The sequence below is a fragment of the Siphateles boraxobius genome, unplaced genomic scaffold (assembly GCF_051911475.1).
Source record: "Siphateles boraxobius isolate OS27281-9 unplaced genomic scaffold, OSU_SipBor_1 5, whole genome shotgun sequence".
Lineage (NCBI taxonomy): Eukaryota > Metazoa > Chordata > Actinopteri > Cypriniformes > Leuciscidae > Siphateles > Siphateles boraxobius.
Genome location: NW_027509141.1, coordinates 12,207,062 through 12,228,010, shown reverse-complemented (window position 1 = coordinate 12,228,010; position 20,949 = coordinate 12,207,062). Strand labels below are relative to the sequence as shown.

Here is a 20,949-nt window from a genome sequence, read left to right as displayed (position 1 = left end):
TAATTAATGTTTTAGTCACTTCATGGTCCTGCATTAAAATACTAGATATACTGTCATTCATCTAAGTATGCGTACTGCTATTTTAGTTATTATTGAAAACTGCTGTTCATTTCACTGTCAGAGGTTTGATGAATATATATATTATTCAAGATTTAAAGTGTTTATTGGCATACACCTGCAGTGAGGAAAGCAGATTTTCCAGAGCAATTATAACTTTGCTGTCCACAATAAATGCCAACACAATGAAAAAGAACTATACTATACAATATGAGAAATAGAATATATGTATGCAAGTATAGAGTAGAAATGTACAGTTGAATGAGAAAAAATATCAATATATTATAGGCTATTTTATTGCAGTTGATGAGATAAGAAATGGCTCATTAAGTTGTAAATTTGGTTTCAATTAAGTCTGTAACGAGGTCAATATGTAGTATATATAGACTAAAGATTTGTTTTTCCTATTCACAATGGCTTTCCCTTTGTTGGATGATGTAGTTGATGAGGAAGTTTTAATACTCAGACGAGTATTCAGGCATGAAAGAGTCTTCCGAGATAGGGCAGACCCATTGGCCTTTTCAGACGAATATCTGACTGAGAGGTACAGATTCTCAGGTGATGGCATCAGATATTTGTGTAGGCTGCTGGGTCCAAACATACAGCACAAGACAGCACAGAGCCATGCTCTCACTGTTCCACATTTGGTCTGCATAGCACTGCGATTCTTTGCAAATGGCATGTTTCTGTATTCTGTCGGTGATGCAGAAAACCTCAATAAAGCCACTATTTGCCGCACAATAAGAAATGTAAGTCTGGCACTGAAATCTCTTGTGCACATATTTATCACCTTCCCTGGTCACAGAAGATTCATCCACATCAAGCAGGAGTTCTACAAGATTACAGGTAACACGAACAACAGATTACTACAAAATCTTACATTAGCACAGTCTATGACACTCATCATTTTGTGTTACAGCTTTTCCTAATGTAATTGGTACAGTGGATTGCACCCATATACGTATCCAACGCCCCTCAGGGGCACATGAGGGAGATTATGTTAACAGGAAATCCATCCACAGTGTCAATGTTCATGTAATAAAGAGTTATGCTTACTGTTAGCTACATAATTATTCTGTGCATTAAATTACCTTAATAGGCTATAATATATATTTACAGATGATCTGTGATGCTGACTGCCTTATCACAAATTTAGTTGGCTCAGTCCATGACTCCAGAATCTTTCGGGCCAGTAGAATTTACCAGAGACTCTCTCTAGGTAAGCCACCCCATTTTATTTTTTTAAGCACCTTAAACATCAAGAGTACAGTACTTGTAAGAATTATGTTTTGTATTTCATAGGTGAGTTCTCTGGTGTGCTCCTGGGGGACAAAGGCTATGCCTGTGAGACATTTCTGATGACCCTTACAGACCCCCAGACCCCAGCACAGCAAGCTTACATGCCAAAATCAGGGGTCGAATTGAAATGACCTTCGGCAATCACGATTTCAGTGCTTGCACCACCTGAGGGTCTCCCCAGACAGAGCATGTGACGTGACTGTTGCCTGCACAGTGCTGCACAATATTGGCTGCCTAAGAAAAGAAAGGGCTCCCAGAGTTGCTTTGGATGTTGATTCGGACAATGCTGTCATATTCCCAGATAACAGAAATGATAGACTTGTTAGAGAACAATACATTGCAAATTATTTCAGTTAATTTAGTTTTGATTTACCCCATCCCTTAATAAAGGATAATGTATAGGCTATATAACATTTGTTGTGGCAAAAATTCTGTTAAACATCATCACTGCGTAAGAGACACTCAGAGTCAAATTAATAAAAATAAAAGTATTTATTCTTGCAAGAATAGGTCCAGTCTAGTACACAGAAGTTACGCTGTGCAAGAGAGTGACACCCAACAGGAAGATATGAGACAGCCTTTATACTGTTTTCAAGGTTCCTCCTCACCCGCTGTACCTTTCACCCACTCAGATAAGGTCCTTACTGCTGTTCAGTTTCTACTTAAAGACACAAACTGGTACTGAAATAAACTGGCCAAAACTGACCGTCCCTAAGGTCAGAGGTCCTGTCCCATATGTTCCTGAAACGTCACGCACAAGCACGTACACACATATACTTTTATACATTGAATAGGTTCTTTCTCTTATGATACCTGTTTGGGATCAATCACTATTAACATTTCCACTACAATTCCCCCCTTTTTATCATTCAGATTACCCAATCATAATAATAAAAATAATAGAACAAATTTTAAGTCATTTCATCACACTTATACTCTTCATCTCTGGTTTTCACATAACTGACCACTCTCTTAAACATTTGTGAAATAACATTTGGAAAAGTAAAAAGCTTAGGCTGTTTTTGTGGGGATAGTCCCTTAAGTATTAGCAAGCAAGTAAAGACTTTATCTGAGGCCGGGCTGAATGAATAAGCACTGTTATTGCACTCCCGACCTAGGTCGGACCCTCAGTCACCTCAGTATAAACAAGAAATAGTGTATAGTTTAAGTAGGAAACACATCAATTTAACACCCTGGTTATCATTACACATCTTGAAACCCACATGGCATTTCAACAGGCTAAGAAATACGAAGAAATAAAAGTAGAATAAAATCCCTCATTTCGACCCCTCTCCTTGTACGTCATCACATAGCGGATAACCACAGCTTTTAACCTTCTGTTCATATCAAAAACATTCATAGAAAGAAAGAAAAAGAAAAGGAAACCATACAATTTAACACATGTCACAGTAGCTCCCACTACTTGTATCATCATATTTCGTTCATCCAATTGAACAGACTCCCAGCTTTAACCAGTCTCTGTACTGAGCTGGAGACACATTATAATGCATGGTAAACATAACAATATTGATAATCCTATCGCTGAAATTGGTAGTACAGTACCCCCAATCCCCCAAAGATTAACCAATCTTATCCATTTACCATCAATCCACGCCCATTTCCATACATCACCTCCATTTTCCTAACCATGTTTTCTTAACTTTTAACTCGATTCAGCCAATGGTTTTACTTAGTAAGCTCTATTTAACACCATATTTAATAAAATCTATCCAGAAAAGGTTTTATATTTTTTATCCATTCTTTTAACCAATGTAGTTGTTCAAAATTAACTCAAATATTTCCATTACGGACCATCTTTTAGCTTATTACCATACATATTATCCCATGATCGGCCTTTCTTACCCTTAATGGAAAGCCTAATCATCAAGTTTCTTCAATAATAATCCCTATAATTTACCTGAAATATTTTCTAATGAATCCTTAACCAATCAAATCATTTGATCTAAGCCCTATTTTGATTCAATCAAATAAAATCATCAAAATCATCACAAAAACAGATTCTTTTGCTAAACTCAAACCATTAGTTGGTGCATCTTCCTCCAGGTGTGTTGGTCATCTCGTTTGCCCCATGGACATTCCGTCTTCACCAGGGTGACACTTTGCGTGCCGTAGCCATGGTCTTCCATCGCTGGTTCGGGAGGTACGTTACTAGCATGTCCTTGAATCCCTCACTTTGTGCTCTATTGGATGGTTGAGGCCTGTTGGTGTTGTCTAAGGTGAGAGGCTTGGACCCAGGTGTCACACTCTCCAACCATTTTCTGATCCTTATAAGGTTTTCCCTTAAATCACGACCGCACCCCCACTGGAGTGAACCATTTCTTGCCTGCTTTCACCTGTGAATGGAGACCTTAAGTATTTTGTTAGTGACCGCTTGTCTTGCCGCTCGTCCCCTTTGGTGTGACCTGTGGAATCAACAACCTGAAACATTATCTCCGGATAATTTCTTGCTCACTTAATAGCACTCGGGGTCCTTTTACCCTGAAAAACACTCAACCCACTTTGCTCATGTCCACAACACAATATTTATACATTTGGAACAGAATTAGTTCTGTTTTCTGCAATCCTTCCTGACATTCTGCAAAAGGAAAATCTTAAGTTATGCGCTGCGCAGGTGTGGCCTTGTTTCTTTCTGCCACAATAACAATCCAGGCCAGGATAGTAAGTCAAATTCATCCATAACCATTATTTTATTGGGCACATTCTGCCCTGCATCAAAAGTCTGCATGCTCTGTAAAGAAGAACAAATGTCGAGGTTATTTTCAGATAATAAAGTACATGTAGTTTCTTTTGTCTGCTGTGCTGCCACGGCCTTCGCTGCTGCATCTGCCCTGGCGTTTCCTGTTGAAACAGTCCTGCAATTTTGTTATCAGCGTGTGCGGCACACTTACAGACAGCAATTTTGTTAGGGAGAAGAATGGCTTCTTGCCAGGCTTTTACCCTATTAAGCCCCTTGTCCTCCCAACATATACCGTCCCTTAATAAACCAAATTTTGTCAATTGTTATCCAAATTGTTACCATCCCCCCTTTTGATGCATGAATCATCTCGTGCATCAATCTAACATAATGGTGTTTGGATAAAGTTTGGCATCAACACTAACCCAAACGTTGTCCCAAAGCCAAAATTCCTCCAGACATCTTTCTCTGCCTCTGAAACAAAAATATTACTTAAAGCCACAAACACATCTTCTTATCAGAGTATTTGGAGGGCAACGGCCCTCAGTCTTACAGTGTATCCTGCTTTTCAGGCCTGTTGTTTGGTCTCTTAATCCCGTCATCTACAAACATTGTTTCTGAAAATTCAGTTTCAATTGTTTCTGTCAGGTCAGGTCGTGCTGTACAGACTTGGTCAATGTCAGTCAAACAACATTTTCCCCCTTTTGTTCACAATATTCATAAATGTGAAGGACTCTCTGGATAATTTGATATTGACTTAGCCAATATGTCACTTTGCTATTGCCTTCAAATCTATAACATTTTAGTTTATCTCAACCCATTATGGACGACGATCTACCACTTCACAAATCCAATTTACATAAATGCTTTTAATCCATAGATTGATTCATAATTACCAGTAGCAGACAGAGCTGGATAACTAATCCATTTAAAGCTCGTCCCATGTTCTACATCATCTTTTCATCAAATGGACTCAACAGAATTAACAGCTTCTTTAAAATTTGTCATTTGCCTTACCAGATTTTAGTGGCTAATGACACAATTTACACACTATTCAGACGCAGTATTCGTACCCCAAACTAACACATACAAGACATAGAGTGCAGTCACCATCACACACACTCATATTAGACACATATTTTAACTGTTCATTTTTAATGTTCGCTTTTCATTATATCATCTCTAAATAGATTTAAATTTTAATTAAGATTTTAAACTTCACATTTTACTGTAGCTTTTACCTAATTTTAGATGGTCTTTTAACCAGTTACAAAGCATGTCTGTTCATTATTCATTTCATCTTAGAAAAGTCAGCTGGGTTGTTTTGGTTCATTATCACTATTTTGTTCTTTAGCAGGCCGATAACAAAAAGACAGACACAGTTACCATCCCTTCCTCCACTCAAGCAGTCTCTCTCACTATAAACAAATAATCTTTTCAACAGCCTCCTAAGACTGTAATTTAGACAAAATGTAATATTAAATTTATTACATTAACCTTTTACCATTCACCTTTGTTATCCAGACTCTTCTCAAATCTACAAAAGCCTGTCTTCATCTTTAGCCACCACCATGCCTAACGACCTTCAGGAGTTAAAACTATGTTATAAACATATTAGCTCAACATTAACTCTTCTATACATTTTACTTGCCCATATGGCAACCAACATCATGTCCCTCATATAATTTAGTTTTGTTACTGTCTCCGCAGCAAATAATGGCAATCACCTCATGGAATCAGCTGGCTCCTGAAAGCCCACTCCCGTTAATCATTTATCTTTAATTTTCTTCTCTTCAGGGTGTCGTCCCCTGGCATAGTTGCAGACACTTGTCACAATGAAAAACAAGCCATACAATCAATGCGGTTTCTGGTGAGTGGTATAGAGGAACTCACATTTCTGGGTCAGACTGCCGTAACATTAATTTTCACCTCACAGCCCATCTCACCTCTCAATGCTCTGCTGACCCCGGTGGCCTCCAGTAATCAGCGCTCAACTCTCATACCTTTCTCACAAATAACACCTCCATCCGGAGTTGCCCAATGTTCGTGACCCCCTGCGTTGGGCTGTCCCCTGGCCAGGAAGATCATCCCGTCATTGAGTAGCCACTCGTACACACGTACACACTGGTGACCGCTCATTCCCAATACAATCAGTTTTCTTCAACAGAACTCAGCTGTTTTCTGGAGCTTAGGAAAGGCACGTTCAAGAGTCACCAGAGCCATTCCGATTGCCTAATAGTGTTCACAGGGAGACAGGTTAATAACAACAGTATTTAATCACTTAAATCCATTAACTATCTTAAAAGCAGCAACCTAGCTACTTAGACTATACTCAGTGAATTTAGATCACAACCGTACATTCAGTGTACTTCATCTGTAGCCGGAGCCATCGGTCCTGAATGGTGGAGACTAAATGAGACAAAGTTGTTACTGGTCCTAAAATACGCTAATCAAAATGTCACCTCTATCGTTTAAGGTCTGTATTATTATTTTAAAGACTTCTTTAAAGTCATTCAGTTTTACATTTAAAACATTTACAAATACAAATTGCCCTCTGAACGGCAATTGTTTCTTTAAACATCTCTGTGTCTATGATTCTCAACTGAAACATTGTGCTTTACTTATTATCACAGATGTCAGCTTTTAGCTGACTCATTGAATGAGAGAGACTCTGAGACATTCGGACTGGTACACTGCTCTCTCATATACTTCTAACATCAAACTTTTATCTACCATCTTTTAACTCTATCCCAGCTTAAGGCATCTTTGCGAGAAATTACATGTCTTTTCAAATAAACATAGTTTTACAGTTGTCTTTTGCCCACGTCAGGGAATCTAGACATTACAAATTTCCACTCAGATTGAGTCTCTGTCGCACTGGCTGTTTCAGCCACAGCACACATCAGATTTAGATAAGCGAACGGTTTCATTACAGCCAATAGCAGACTTATCTTTTGAAAGCAAAACATCAGCTTCTAGCTCTTTCATGGTCAACTTTTCAAGCCGTTTGTTTAATCAAATGCCTTTCAACACATTTTACATTTAGCAACTGTTAATTCAGTAGCCTACTACTTCTGCTTATTTGTTCTTACATAAAAATAATTATTCTAGTTCTCAATAACGTTTCACATTTCTCAATCTCAATTACCATAGTTTAATATTTGACTTAAGTTTTCTCTTGGAGTTTATCAATCTCCAATTAGGATTTAATTTTGACGAGGCAAGCACTCTCTGCTTGTGATACTTTTGCAGTTATTGTAAATCATCTGTGAGATTAGTCTCTCTATATACTCTAAAATCTTTTTTTTTTTAAATGTTTAATTACAGCACAATCATCCTGTTAGTTACTTTGATATATTTTGCAACTCACATTTGTTGGAGTCATTAATTTTACATCAACCTGTATTCATCAATTCACTTTTAAAAATTACTATAATAGATCTTTTCTTTAAAAGGATTCACTTTAAGACTTCAATCTCTTGACCTTGTTTTTTTTTTATCTCTTATTTCTCAGACAAAATGTTAATGTCGTCATTTAAACACTGATCTACTTTCAAACCTACATTATTATCAGAAATGTGTCACTATTACATTTTTTTTTTTTTACACCACCTCGGTGGGCATTTACAGTTATGTGTTAAATGGTCCTGCTGACCACAATCAAGACACTCTCTGTCATCTAGTGGGTTCATGTGTCAGCCTCAACTACAGCATCAGACACCTGTCCTTGACTATAGTTTGATCACTGTGAGCTTGCAAACGGCTCCAACTTACTGCACACCCTTGAAGCAGAGTGTGTCCCATTCAGGAATGTAAACAGAGCCACTGATTAAGCAGTTCTCTGTATTCTTTTACAGTCCACCAGTGGCGGATTTAATCACAATAGCCAAATCATAATCTTCATCATTATCATTTGCCGCACATTAATTTTAATAAGCTGCATCGAAATGCTCAAAATATTCTAAGTTGTTTTCACAAAGTTTTCGTTTAACTTTAGTCATACTTGTCCAGGGAAATTATCCCCGACCCATAATTTCATTTATAAAACAGACAATATCTTTTGCTTCAATTACTTAATATCAACAAATATCCAACATTATATATTATTGATTTTCAGAATTTTTGGTCAAAGTTGTCTTTACATTTTACTAATTTGGTATTATCATCAACAACCCTAATTACAGAACAAGTACTTTTATCTAACATCCGGAAACCGGGCTGAATAAGCAAACCCTGTTGCTGTACCCCCAGCATAGCTGGACCCTAGGTTCAAAACACAATGGTTATCAAACTAAAACTAAACCTAATTTCAATCATTATTTTACCATTAAAATATAGAATTTTTTCCCATTTTGCTTAATGAAACATTCCTTATCTTTATATCACATTAGTCCCCGTTAATCATACTCAATGCCTTATTTTTATTCTGAAACTCATTTTGCATACCATTTAAACAGTTAATTTGACTTCCATAAATTCTGTCAGACATTTTATTTTCATCACATATAGTTTTCTACTATATTCCTTCTCAATCTTTCCCTACATGTCCAGTTCCTTCTGTATCCTCTCCTTTTTTTTCCCCCTACATGCCAGTTCCTTCATTATCTAACCAGTACATGATTGTTTGCACAATCCCCTATTTCACACAGACAGCCTTATTGCTGCTTGCAACTTCAATCCGTATCATATAAATTTAAGTTCTCTAGACATCTAATGTCATGCATCCATTTACTGGATGAAGAAGTAAAAGCTTTATTTCTCTCGACAGTTCTTTTTTATCTGCCCCTTTAAGACAACAATCCATTGTTTGTCCACATTGCTTACACATGTTGAACACAGCCATAACAACCTTTTTTGTTTCTCACTGCCCTGTTCAACTGATTCTCGCACTACTTTCAGTCTAGTTGTGCTCAGTGTTCCCTCCCTGGGGAAATATTGGTATTTTCTCATTTTTTTCAATATCTAAAACATAAATTTTCCCCCATAATTTTCTCATTTGATAGAAAAACCGGTGTATCAAATTTTGCATGCTTACCTTGAGACTTCCCCATATTGGCTGCTTCTCTGTTCTCTGTGGATTTCTCTTCAACGCGCGTTTTCCTGATCTGTTAGGCGTCCCCAACAGACGATTTTTTCTTTTAACCCAAATCGGTCGGGTTGCACTATTAGTGCCCTCCTTAACACGGTTTACCAAAAACTGTTCTGGTTCCCCCTAATTAGCCTCAGTACCTAAAACAATTTGATCCGTGGCGGAACAACTCATTTTCAGGTTACCTATCTGTTTGAAATCTCTTGATCTGTTACAGACCTCAATTAATCTCAGATAATTTTCTCTCGTATCTGTTTGAAACCTCTTGATCTATATATAGATCTCAATTAATCTCAGATTACGTACCACAGAAACAGCCCTCAGCCAATATGGTTCACTCACATTTCATACCCGAAACAAAATACTTTTCCCCAAAAGAAAATATTTTAGACGTCTCTTACCAGAGATATGTTGGTTGCCACGGGTTTGCTTTCTTTTGATTCCAGTGGAGCCCCTCCCGGACCTGACAGCGGTCGGCCCCTCTCTCTCAAGCTTACGAGGTAGAGCTGGAACTGCTCAGTCCAGGTGGCCAAACACCGTCCGCTCTCAGGTCCAGAAGGCACTTCCAAGGAATCCCACTTCTGACACCAAATTGTTGTGGCAAAAATTCTGTTAAACATCATCACTGCGTAAGAGACACTCAGAGTCAAATTAATAAAAAGAAAAGTATTTATTCTTGCAAGAATAGGTCCAGTCTAGTACACAGAAGTTACGCTGTGCAAGAGAGTGACACCCAACAGGAAGATATGAGACAGCCTTTATACTGTTTTCAAGGTTCCTCCTCACCCGCTGTACCTTTCACCCACTCAGATAAGGTCCTTACTGCTGTTCAGTTTCTACTTAAAGACACAAACTGGTACTGAAATAAACTGGCCAAAACTGACCGTCCCTAAGGTCAGAGGTCCTGTCCCATATGTTCCTGAAACGTCACGCACAAGCACGTACACACATATACTTTTATACATTGAATAGGTTCTTTCTCTTATGATACCTGTTTGGGATCAATCACAATTAAAATTTCCACTACACATTCATGTGTACATGCATTTTATTTGCCATCAGTAGCACACACTGTGGTTATCTTCCCAAATTCTAGTTCCACTTCACTGGATCAATAACTATAAAGTGTACTTGACATTCATAAAAAGTTACAAGACCACAATGGTTGTGGAATATTTGTATTATTTTATTATTTTTCTTTTATCACTTATCAGCTTGGAGCTTTGGAGAGGAAAAAAAGATGATTAATACATTGTGTTACAGTCATGTTTACAGTATAAACTGAAGTCACTTACTTCTCTTTCTAGTTTCTGGATTTCCAGTTCTAGTTTCCTTAGTGTCTTGCGTTTAATTTGCATCTCAAGGTCCATGTCCTGCAGCTTTCTTTTGTTCACAAAAATCTTGACTTCTGTCAGCTCGATCTGTCTCTTTAGATGCGTTGTGTAGAGATATATGACAGTTTGTGAATTCTGTGAACACCTTTTAGTTAGCATAACAGAATTTTTGCGTAATGTAAATTTACTTAAGGAAATATGTTACTATGTTACCAGGCTGCTTATCAGGCTGCCCAATGTCAGGATCCTGTAACAAATGATATTTTCTATTAGTACCACTTCCCTGACTTCTTATCTATTATGAACTTATAAAAAAATGTGTCTATTTTCACAAAATACCTCGAACCTTCTGGAGTCCAGCGACACGGTCTCATCATCGGCAGAAGTGCACTCCACTGCTGTAGATGTGGCTAGCCTCTTCCATATTCAATACTTGTATTTTTGACAGGACATGCAAAGACTATCATTTAATAAAGAGTACTCACTGGCGAATCATAGTCTGGTGGCTCTAAAAGTGTAAGGGTGCTACCAGCCACTGCAAGGCAAAGCACAGTCACACAGTCCACATAACAAAATATATATAGATTTCAATATTTTCCATGTGCAGTAGTATGGCAATAATGTACTTTGTATGAAGAGGCCAGTATCGCTTGCTGGGCCAGAGTCAGTGGATGTCCCTCCCTGGATCCCTTCAATCACTGGCTTCCCTTTATTTAAGTCCAGGGCCAGCTCCTCTGCTGTGGTGAAGTCTTGGGTTGGAGGGCCACCCCCCGTACCAGATATATGACTTTTTTTATTGCTAAAATCAGCACAGACAATAAAATGTAAGCAAACATGTCACCTAGCAAACATGTCACCATGTTCTCCGCAGACAAGTCACTTACCAGCCTGCAAAATATTCTTGTATTTAATCTTGACTTGCTGCCAAGTCCTTTTTTGGCCAGACATGTTTGTTCTTTAAGAGGAATAGATCCAAATGATAAAATAGATTAGATGGATAAAAATAGAGCAAAATATCTGATTATAGATTACATCAAATCAATTAGAAGCAAAACCTACATACAAATAGATAAGAGTAAAAAGATTAAAGAGATAATAGACATAAAATAAACTAAATACATCAAATATACACATGGGTAAGTTTGCAATTATTCTTCATGTTAAATGTATGTCCACTGGTCACATTTAAGGGAAGTATACAATTATTTTTTTAAATGACAAGTAACTCCTTGAATTGTAATTATGAGGGTTACAGTGGAGCACTGTTTATTTATTTATGGACTACTCACGCATTCAATCGGTCTGCTATTGTTTGCCAGGCATTCTCTTTGTTTTATTACAGCAGCTGTATTGCCTTTTTTACATATTATATGTTTCACTTCTTCATACGTTTCCATAAGAAGCTGTTGCTCATTAGGCGAAAAGTATGCCGCACGCGTTTTGTCCATTTTTGGATGGGTGATTCTGTGATCGATTTCGTGCTCTTTTTAAGAATGCCGTGAACGTGCACTTTCCAAACTATATACACCTGGCTTAACATATCCGCGCGTTCTCATCCTGGCTCAGCAAACGTGCAACAGATTAAGCCAGGATGCACTGATTAAACTAGGTCAAGCCGCGACTGTTCTGTCATCCTGGCTTTCTTAATTCTACTTTTGTGCAATAACCCCCAGGTGTGATGAATCTTTAAACACTGCAGGATTAAACTCAGTGGAACTGTTTTCTCAAGCAGTGTTGCCAGATTGGATGGTGATTTCCAGCCCAAAAGCTCACCAAAACCTGCCCACTCCAAGAAAAAAACGCCCAAAATTTTACTGCCAAAATAATGTGATATAATTGTATTGCCATGTCATTCAAGGTTAAGCACCATTTAGATCTCCTTAAAACAAAATAAAATAAATACATTTCCCAGGTAAACGGATCAAAACGGGGCAATCATTAAGGAGAATTAGCAAATAGGACTAAAATGCGACCACACACACAATGCAATTTCACAGTGTAGATTTAAAATGTTTTGCGATAATTTAATAAGTACCCAATGTTTATTATGTTATATTTAATAAATTATATAGGCTATGTATTTAAATTATATTATATATTTAAATTATTATTATTAGTAGTACTATTATATTTTACTCCGGATAAACGGGTGTATGTGTGTGTGAAAGAGAGAGCGAGATATCTTACCTTTAAATGCAGAACAGTAACAGGCTGTCGGTTGTAACTTGACAGGATGCTGAAGAACACATCTGATCTGAATGCAACGTTTTAGAACTATTTACAGTCTAGCTGAGCTGTCTAGTACATGGATGCATCAAACTTCCCCAACAACTGTTGGAGAGGACGGAATGTAGCCGATGTACATCCATTCCGTGCCAGCCCTGAGCGCACATCCATTAAAGCAGAAAGGAGCGGCAATCCCATTCTATTTCTAGTGTCATCCTTGAGCAGCGTGACTTGCGAAAATGCTCTTTCAACCGGAGCATTGGATATGGGGAGAGTGAGGATTTTAATTGCACCTAGTGCTAAATCATGAAAGCAGTGGTTTCCTCCAGCATCTTGAAAAGAGTCTACCTCTAACCAAAACGCATCAATGGTTAAATCAGGTGAGAACCCTGCTGAGGCAACATTTCTCCACTGAGTGTCAAGTAAATCTGGTGAGCCAGATTTACTTGGTGAGCCTAGTCATCCCCAGGTCAGCATCTTTAGGTTAGAGGTATATACTGGAAGATTTTAGGTCCAAGTCCATGAGTTGTTGTTCGGTATTCATACGGAAAATGCTCGGCTTGGTCTCAGTGTTGACATGTACAGCCGTTTAAGGTCCCGGAAAACTGCAAGGCTATCAGCGGTCTCTAACTGAAAACACTTGTTGACCGCTTTGATTTCCAGCAGTAAAGGAAGGAGAAAATGCAGGTAAATGCTGTTGGTCTTGTCTTTGTACATTTCACTCAGAAGCCGCGCAGCACAGCAGTGTTCAGAGCTTGCTGCTACACTGAAATGTAAAGTAAGTGCATCTTCTTGATCAAGGATTCTGTCAATGCAATCTGCTGTCACTAACCAGCGGGTGGAACTTGGAGAAAGCATTTTCAAAGGACATCCTCCACTGTTAACCGTCTCATAAAGAGTTTGGTAGTCATTCTGACGCTTAGATGAATGTGCAAACCAGTTGTAAGTCTCCCTGATCATGTAGTCTATATTGCTAGGGAGCTGCTGCATTGCCTTGTGAGCTACAATGTCCAGGGAATGGCATACACATTTGATTAGTTGTAAGTTAGGCTGTTTCTGTTTGAGCAGCGTATACACGGAATGATGTCTCCCCACCATTACGCTTGCGCCATCTGTTGCTATGCCAACCATGTTTGCTACATCCAGCGCGTTAGCTTGCAGAAAGCAGATGATAGCATCCACAATCCCATTATTATCAGCGTCCAAAAGTTGGACAAGTCCCAGGTAAGTGCTCACCAACCCGATTGAGTGTCTTAGAACGATATATTACACATATGCAAAGTAACTTGTTTACGGTAATGACGGTTGTTTCATCCAAGTAAAGAGAGTAAGGTGAGTCACCAATGTCCTGTCGAAGTTGTTCTCTAAAATATGGCGCAAGAACTAACTTAATGACAGCGGTACATTTGGTTCTGTGCATCTGGAATGCTCCGATCTCATCCTTCAGTATGTCCGATAAGTCGTCCACGGCATTAACTGACGTGTGGCAAGCAACGTATGTTGCTATCCGCAGTTCACGGCGCTTCTGGTTATCACAGATGGCGGCCGAGTAACTTAAAGTAGCTTTACTCACTGTGAAAGCCTTAATTGTGGGCAGGCACAGCATCTTGTGCTTCTTGGTTTCGGCATGTCCTCCAAATCCTTATGTCGGTGTTGCAGAATTTGCAGTGAGCTTTGCTATCATCCGATTTAGACTGCGTTATCCATGGCTTTAGGTCCGAATCACTCTCCCACTCCTTTCAGTATGTTTTTTTATATTTTGCCCACTTTGACATTTTTTTATTTGTATTTCCCGCTGAGTGCTGCTGACTGAGTCCTGACGCAGCTTCTGCTATCATTCGATTGGCTCTTGAGTTGTGACTCGTGACGTTGGTGTCAAGCCGCCCGTCAACTGGCAACATCACCAAACACAGCCGAGTATGCAGTGGGTGTGTTTAGTTACATTACAATGACTGATTGCACACTTGGGTTGTGTTAGTTGTGTCAAATAATTGGCCCAAATTTTTTTGAAAACCGCCAAACTGACCCCAAACCCGCCCAAATTTTGTGCACCCGCCCAAACCAATTTTTACCCGCCCAATCAAATGCAAAACCGCCCAATTGAGCGGGAAACCGCCCAATCTGGCAACACTGTTCTCAAGTGGCTCCTGGTGATCACAGCTGAGGGAGGTGCAGTGCGACACCTGCTGGTCATTTTTTGTCAATCCTTTTCGTGTGCTTGCTGTTAGTTCGATGGCATCGATCTTTATAATATTGGGAACACTTTACTGTCCACAGCAAATAAGCCTAAAATAAGCCTTAATCTGTGAGGCTAAATAACAGAGACACCTTTGTTTAATTCATTACAGTTTAACAAACAAAAAACAAAAAAGTAATAAAAAGCAATTCCATATATATATATATATATAGTCAGGGTGTGTGCAGGTAGCTGAAGACCAGGATGCAGGAAATTCAAAGTAATTGATTTATTTACAAAATAAACTTCAGGAACATACAGGAACAAAATAACAAACTCCAGGAATTCAGAGACACAACCATACACGGACGACGAGCAACAAACACTGAGGGAAAACACAGGGCTTAAAAGAACTGGGACTAATGGGATAATTAACTGAACACAGGTGAAGAAACTGAACACAAACGAGGAGCAGGAAAAACTAACAGGACTAAACCAAAATCACAAAGACATGGGGAAACAAGATCACAGAACATAACTGAACACATAGAAAACGTGACATATATATATATATATATATATATATATATATATATATAAAACAGTCTATGTTTCCATAAGGCAAAATGTTTAAAATCTGTCTGAACTGATCCCCTATAGCTGTCTTTTCACTTTTCCTTTCTTCATAATTTTGTTACAGTTAGGCTATAAGGTTTAGCAAATGTTTTTTGATTTTGTTAGCTTTTATTCACATCTCATTTAGCCTACATGCAATCATACAAAATGTTTAGGCCTACATAGTAAACTCCTCAGATGCAGATGTTTTCACTCGAGGGCATCATTGTTTGTTTCCACGGCAACATTGAACTTTAGTGCTTCTCACAGCTTCTTGTACCCTTAAATTTAACAGTAATTAACTCGGTTCATTACTTCCGTTAGCCGAGAATTTGAAAATTGCTGTAAAAAAACAGCCAAATTTTATAGTAACATGCTGTTTTCCATTAAGAATGTAATATACTGTAGAAAAAAATGCATTCAGTGTGATATTTGTCGTTTTCGAGAAAGTAGCCTACAAGAATATACTGTGAATTAACAGCGCTCAAAGTCGACACTCAGAGGCTGTGTACCAAATCAAACCCTCATTCACTATTCCCTACATTAGTTCACTAATATAGTCCACTTGACTGAGTGAATAATTCAGTTAATTTTTTAAGTTGATTGAGACCCTGATGAACACCTGCTGTTAACAATCAGAAGCACTAAAGGAGAGAGGAACAAGAAGAACAGAAAAAAAGATGAAATCTAGATGAAAGACATTAAATCTAAGAAGATTTTTCATTAAATCAAAAAAAAGAGGATTAAACAACTCCACAAACAGCATTACCAGCTTCACTTATTACTAACCAGACTGACTTTATTTCTGTCAGACGTCTACAAAAGTTCTTATTAAAAGGTGAAGATCTTATTAAAAGGTTTAGATGTAATTTTATTTTCATTTGATGTTGCCATAATGGTGATCAGTGATTGTTATAGTTGAGCTCTTGACCCTTGACTTTTGGCCATTAATTTTTCTTTGGCCGCCGTAGCTGTGACTTTTGAAATACATTAGCTATAGTCACAGCTGAAGAAAACAGGATGACAATGACTGTCAATAGTCACAATAATCATATAACGGCTAGATTCACTGATCTTATTTATTGCCTAACATTGTTAAATTGTTGATGTTTTGTGATTTTGATGTCATTGTGATTTTACGTTGAGATTTGATGTCCTGAAAATATTAATGATTTTAAGAAGTTTATACTCAGAACATTTTGAACTTCTTAATCAGCCAGACACACACAGGCATCAAGAATCGGCGTATGAGTCTCAACAATGGTGAAAATTTTGTGAATGGTGAAAAGTTGTATGCTGCAATGCATGTTGGGTACCAAAAAAAAGCCATGACTCCCAGCATGCATTGCAGCATGAATAAATTATGCAGCTGGATTGTCTGGTTATTTGCTTTAATTTTTACTTTTTGCTTTTATTTTTGCTGTTGGTTTTGTATTGACTTTTAGTTGCGTATTTTGTGATGTTCAGATTTGATGTTTAATCTTTTTTGTTGATTGTCACCATTGTTGAGGTTCATTGGCTGATTCTTTATCTTTGTGTGTGTAGAAGAATAGCCATAGTTCAAATTTTTTTTGTGAATGTTGAGTTTTAAAATCTTTCAAAACTGATTGCGCAGCACTGTTTATTCTTTTGATGTAGTTTCACAGTTTAGTAATAAAATCTACACACTTTTGATAAGGAGTAGACACAGGCTGAGACCCAATCATTATATAATGACATCATAATCATCAACTCCTGATCTCAAATTTGATGGCTTTGCTTTTGCCACAACAAATGTGTCTTAAAAACACAGTTACAGCAGGCAAAGAAAAGTTAATGTTAAAGTCAAGGGTCAAGAGCCCAACTAAAGAAAACACTGATCTTCATAATGGTAACGTCAATTGAAAAATAAAACATCTAAACCTCTGTTAATTCTCAATAGGAATTTATGTAGACGTATGAAAAAATAAAGTCAGTTTGGTTAGTAATAAGGTAAGCTGGTATTGCGGTTTGTGGAGTTGTTTAATCCTCCTCTGCTGAGATCTTCAGAGATTTAATGTCTTCTGTGGTTGAAGTCAGTTGTAGTTCTTGTGTTTCGCTTTTTTATCTTCTTGTTGTTCTTCAGTGATTCTGCTTGTTAACATCAGGTGTGCATCACTAATGCTCAATCATCAGTTGATTAATCACTGAATTATATCATTAACTTCAACACTGCTTCGTTGCTACTCCAACACTCTGTAGTGTGGACACACAAGTGTTAATTTAAAACTGAAGATATTACAGTGGGGTTGAAAGGGTTAAATGTGTAAAAAAACAGAGTGAAGCGTATTTTAACAGTAATCAACTGTAAATTAAATTTACGGCAGAAAACTGTAGACAAACAGCAATATACTGGCAACCACGCTGCCAGTAGATTACTGAAAAATCAAGGAAAAACAGTAAATTACTGTAAAATGTAACAGTCAGATGTATTAAACAAAATAAGTTAATTTCACTAAAATATAAGTGAAAGTTCATATAAAAAAGTTATGTGAAGTCAATAACTCATAAGGAGAGTAAATATTAAACTGAAGTGTTTAATGTGTTTTGCACAGGATGATATTGAGAGATCTGTTAGTTTAATGAATGAGTTTTGTGGGTCACCGTTGTGCTGGAGAGTAGAGCCTGTGCTTCAGTCAAAGATGAGCAGAGAAACACTGATGTTATGCTGCCTGTTGCTTTATTTAAAAGCAGTGACTGTGTAGCTGATACAGTGACAATCTCCTTGCTAAGTATTTTAACACATACATTTATGCTATTGTTCTCTATAGGAACTGCAAAGACTTTAGTTAAAAGCATGTTTTTAATTCATTCATTATTACACATTAGGTGTTTGCAGTTGTATATAAAGAGATATTAATTTTCAGTGGACTCTACTGAAGGAATTTTATGGTACTATCAGTATAAATACTAGTTTTTGAACTCGAACTGGTTTCCCACTTCGAATCGGTTTCCCAAATGATATGAGTTACCTGCCATGGTATTTTTACGGTAACATACTGTAAAAAAGGAGAGCTGTAAATTAACCGTACATTGCTGGCAACCACGGCTGCCAGTAGATTACCATTATTTTACTGGGCAATTTTTTACATAGCGTATATGTATATCTAATTATATGCTGCATGTCAAGAATAGCGGATTCATAATTTGTTCCGGTTAATTATCAAATGGCGAGTTTTTAAATCATTCGGGGGCATGAGCAGAGCCAGATTAAATAAATGGACTACACTAGGCAGGCTGCATTTTTTTGGGCACCCCTCCATCTATGTTATTTATTAATTGAAATCTGAAACTTACCAAAGTTTCTAATAAAAGTTAATTCACATTTTACATAGCCTAGTCTTTGGTTACAAATTGGTTGTTTGTATGCCAAAATAAGTCATGTGTTGTATATTAAACACTCTATCAGACTATTTTTTGATATTCATTACTTATCCGTCATTACACGGCTCTATTAAATGCTATTAAATTATCCTCATCTTATCCATTGGGAGTGTCATTGTTAAGGCAGTAGTAGCAGTTAGTGATGTTACGTATGACACTGAAGCTACGATGCGCATATCACACATGCGATACAATTTCTAGTGAAGCCCCGTATCGGGGTGTGTATTGGTTTCCCCAGAGTCACGTGATCGATGACAAATGAAGCCTCACTTTCTGTCCAATCACGTGCGCGTTTCGCTTTGGGTGTCAGAAGGCTCAAACTCCAGATCTCATTTAATGAGTCACTGTTGGCTCAGTCTGGTTGATGGGTGTTTCAGGAGAGTGCTGTACTTTGAAAGTTATTAAATATTATACATTAAATAACCAAAATTTATTTTTCACTACTTTTTTCTTTTGTCTTTTTGTTTTTGTAATATATTTGCACTTTTGCTGATTGTAGGTAATTTGGTGTTGGTATTTGGGATTAGGGTGGGCTTAGGGGAGAGGGGATAGGGTGTTGGTGTTTGGTGAAGGGTTTGTATTTAGAGCAATGGCAACAGCCAAAAAAAGGAAGACTTCCCCTATCTGGGAATATTTTGAGTTTATAGCTTCCAATGTGTGTATGCGTATATATATATATATATATATATATATATATATATATATATATAGATAGATATATATATATAGATAGATATATATATATATATAATTTAAAAAATGTTACTGTGGTACGTAATTTCTTACTTTCATATAACTTTTTTAGAAGGTGAGATGCTTGGTGTGTGACAAGAGCTTGTTTATGGAAACAACACATCATCCATGCTAAGGCATTTCAGAGCTTTGCATGAGACTGCTCAGCCCCACAATCCAAGCACACAAAGTAGGACTGTTGCTTCATGATTTTTATTAATAATTGTGAATGAATTATCATGATTTCAATTAATTATGTATGATATATATTTCTTCTTTCATTATAGTATCTCGCAAGCAAATGGTTGATGAGGCATTGGTCAACATGGTCATAAAAGACTCACAGCCATTTACAGTGGTTGAGGATGAGGGTTTCAAGGGCCTCATCCATGCCCTTGATCCTTCCTATATAATCCCAACCAGACAGGTGAGGATGGCAGCAGAGGTTGATTTTTATGTATAATCTATATAATAAATCTTTATCAATAATAATATAATTTCTTTATTGATAACTATAACTGTTTTGTGAACTCAAAAATGCTTTAAAGAAAATGGTGGCTTCAAAATATGAAGAAGCAAAGAGGAAGGCCAAGGCAGACATGGAAAAAGCAACTGCTGTGTCTATAACATCGGATATGTGGACTTCTATCAACATGGATGCATATCTTCCAATAACCTGCCACTACACTGATGACAGTTATAAGATGAATACAGTGTTGTTGGATGTTGAGAAGTTCCCAAACTGGCAAACAGCGGAAAATATGGCCCTGGTGAAAACGAATGTCATGAAGGAGTGGGCAATCAAGGACAAAGTGAAGTGTCTTGTCACAGATGCAGCAGCAAACATGATTGCTTGTGAAAGAATTCTGCAAGTGAGACATTCAGTTTGCATTGCACATGCACTTAACACCATGGTTAAAAAGTCTTTTGATCAGGTACCAGCTCTGTGTGACATTCGGAACAAAGCTAAAAAGGTGGTCACCTATTTTCGAAGCAGCACCTCTGCCAAAGAAATGTTGACCCATGTGCAGCAAGAGATGAACAGGCCAGTTCTTAAACTTGTGAATGAAGTGGAAACACGCTGGAACAGCACTTTTCACATGCTTCAACGGCTGCATGGGGAAAGGCAAACTGTGGGAGTGTCCCTTGCCTAACTTAAAACTGATATAGCTCCACTTCATGCACAGGACTATGAAGCCATACAGCAAGTTCTGTGTTCTCGCCCCATTCCACCAGGCCACAGTAGAGCTGTCCGAGGAAAAACGTGTGTCTGGCTCCAAAGTAATTCCTTTGCTAAAAATGATTCACCATTCATTACAGGTTG

General features: G+C 37.7%; 1 protein-coding gene across 1 annotated transcript; it reads right to left on the bottom strand.

The window, feature by feature from the left end:
• Positions 1-10,343: 10,343 nt before the first annotated feature.
• Positions 10,344-20,016, bottom strand: LOC143712138 (uncharacterized). Its single transcript, XM_077204340.1, has 7 exons — positions 19,970-20,016; positions 11,101-11,273; positions 10,960-11,009; positions 10,814-10,891; positions 10,680-10,721; positions 10,436-10,609; positions 10,344-10,361 (listed from the first exon to the last, which is right to left on the bottom strand). The coding sequence occupies exons 1-7, from the start codon at positions 20,014-20,016 to the stop codon at positions 10,344-10,346; spliced, it is 582 nt and encodes a 193-aa protein (XP_077060455.1).
• Positions 20,017-20,949: the final 933 nt, after the last annotated feature.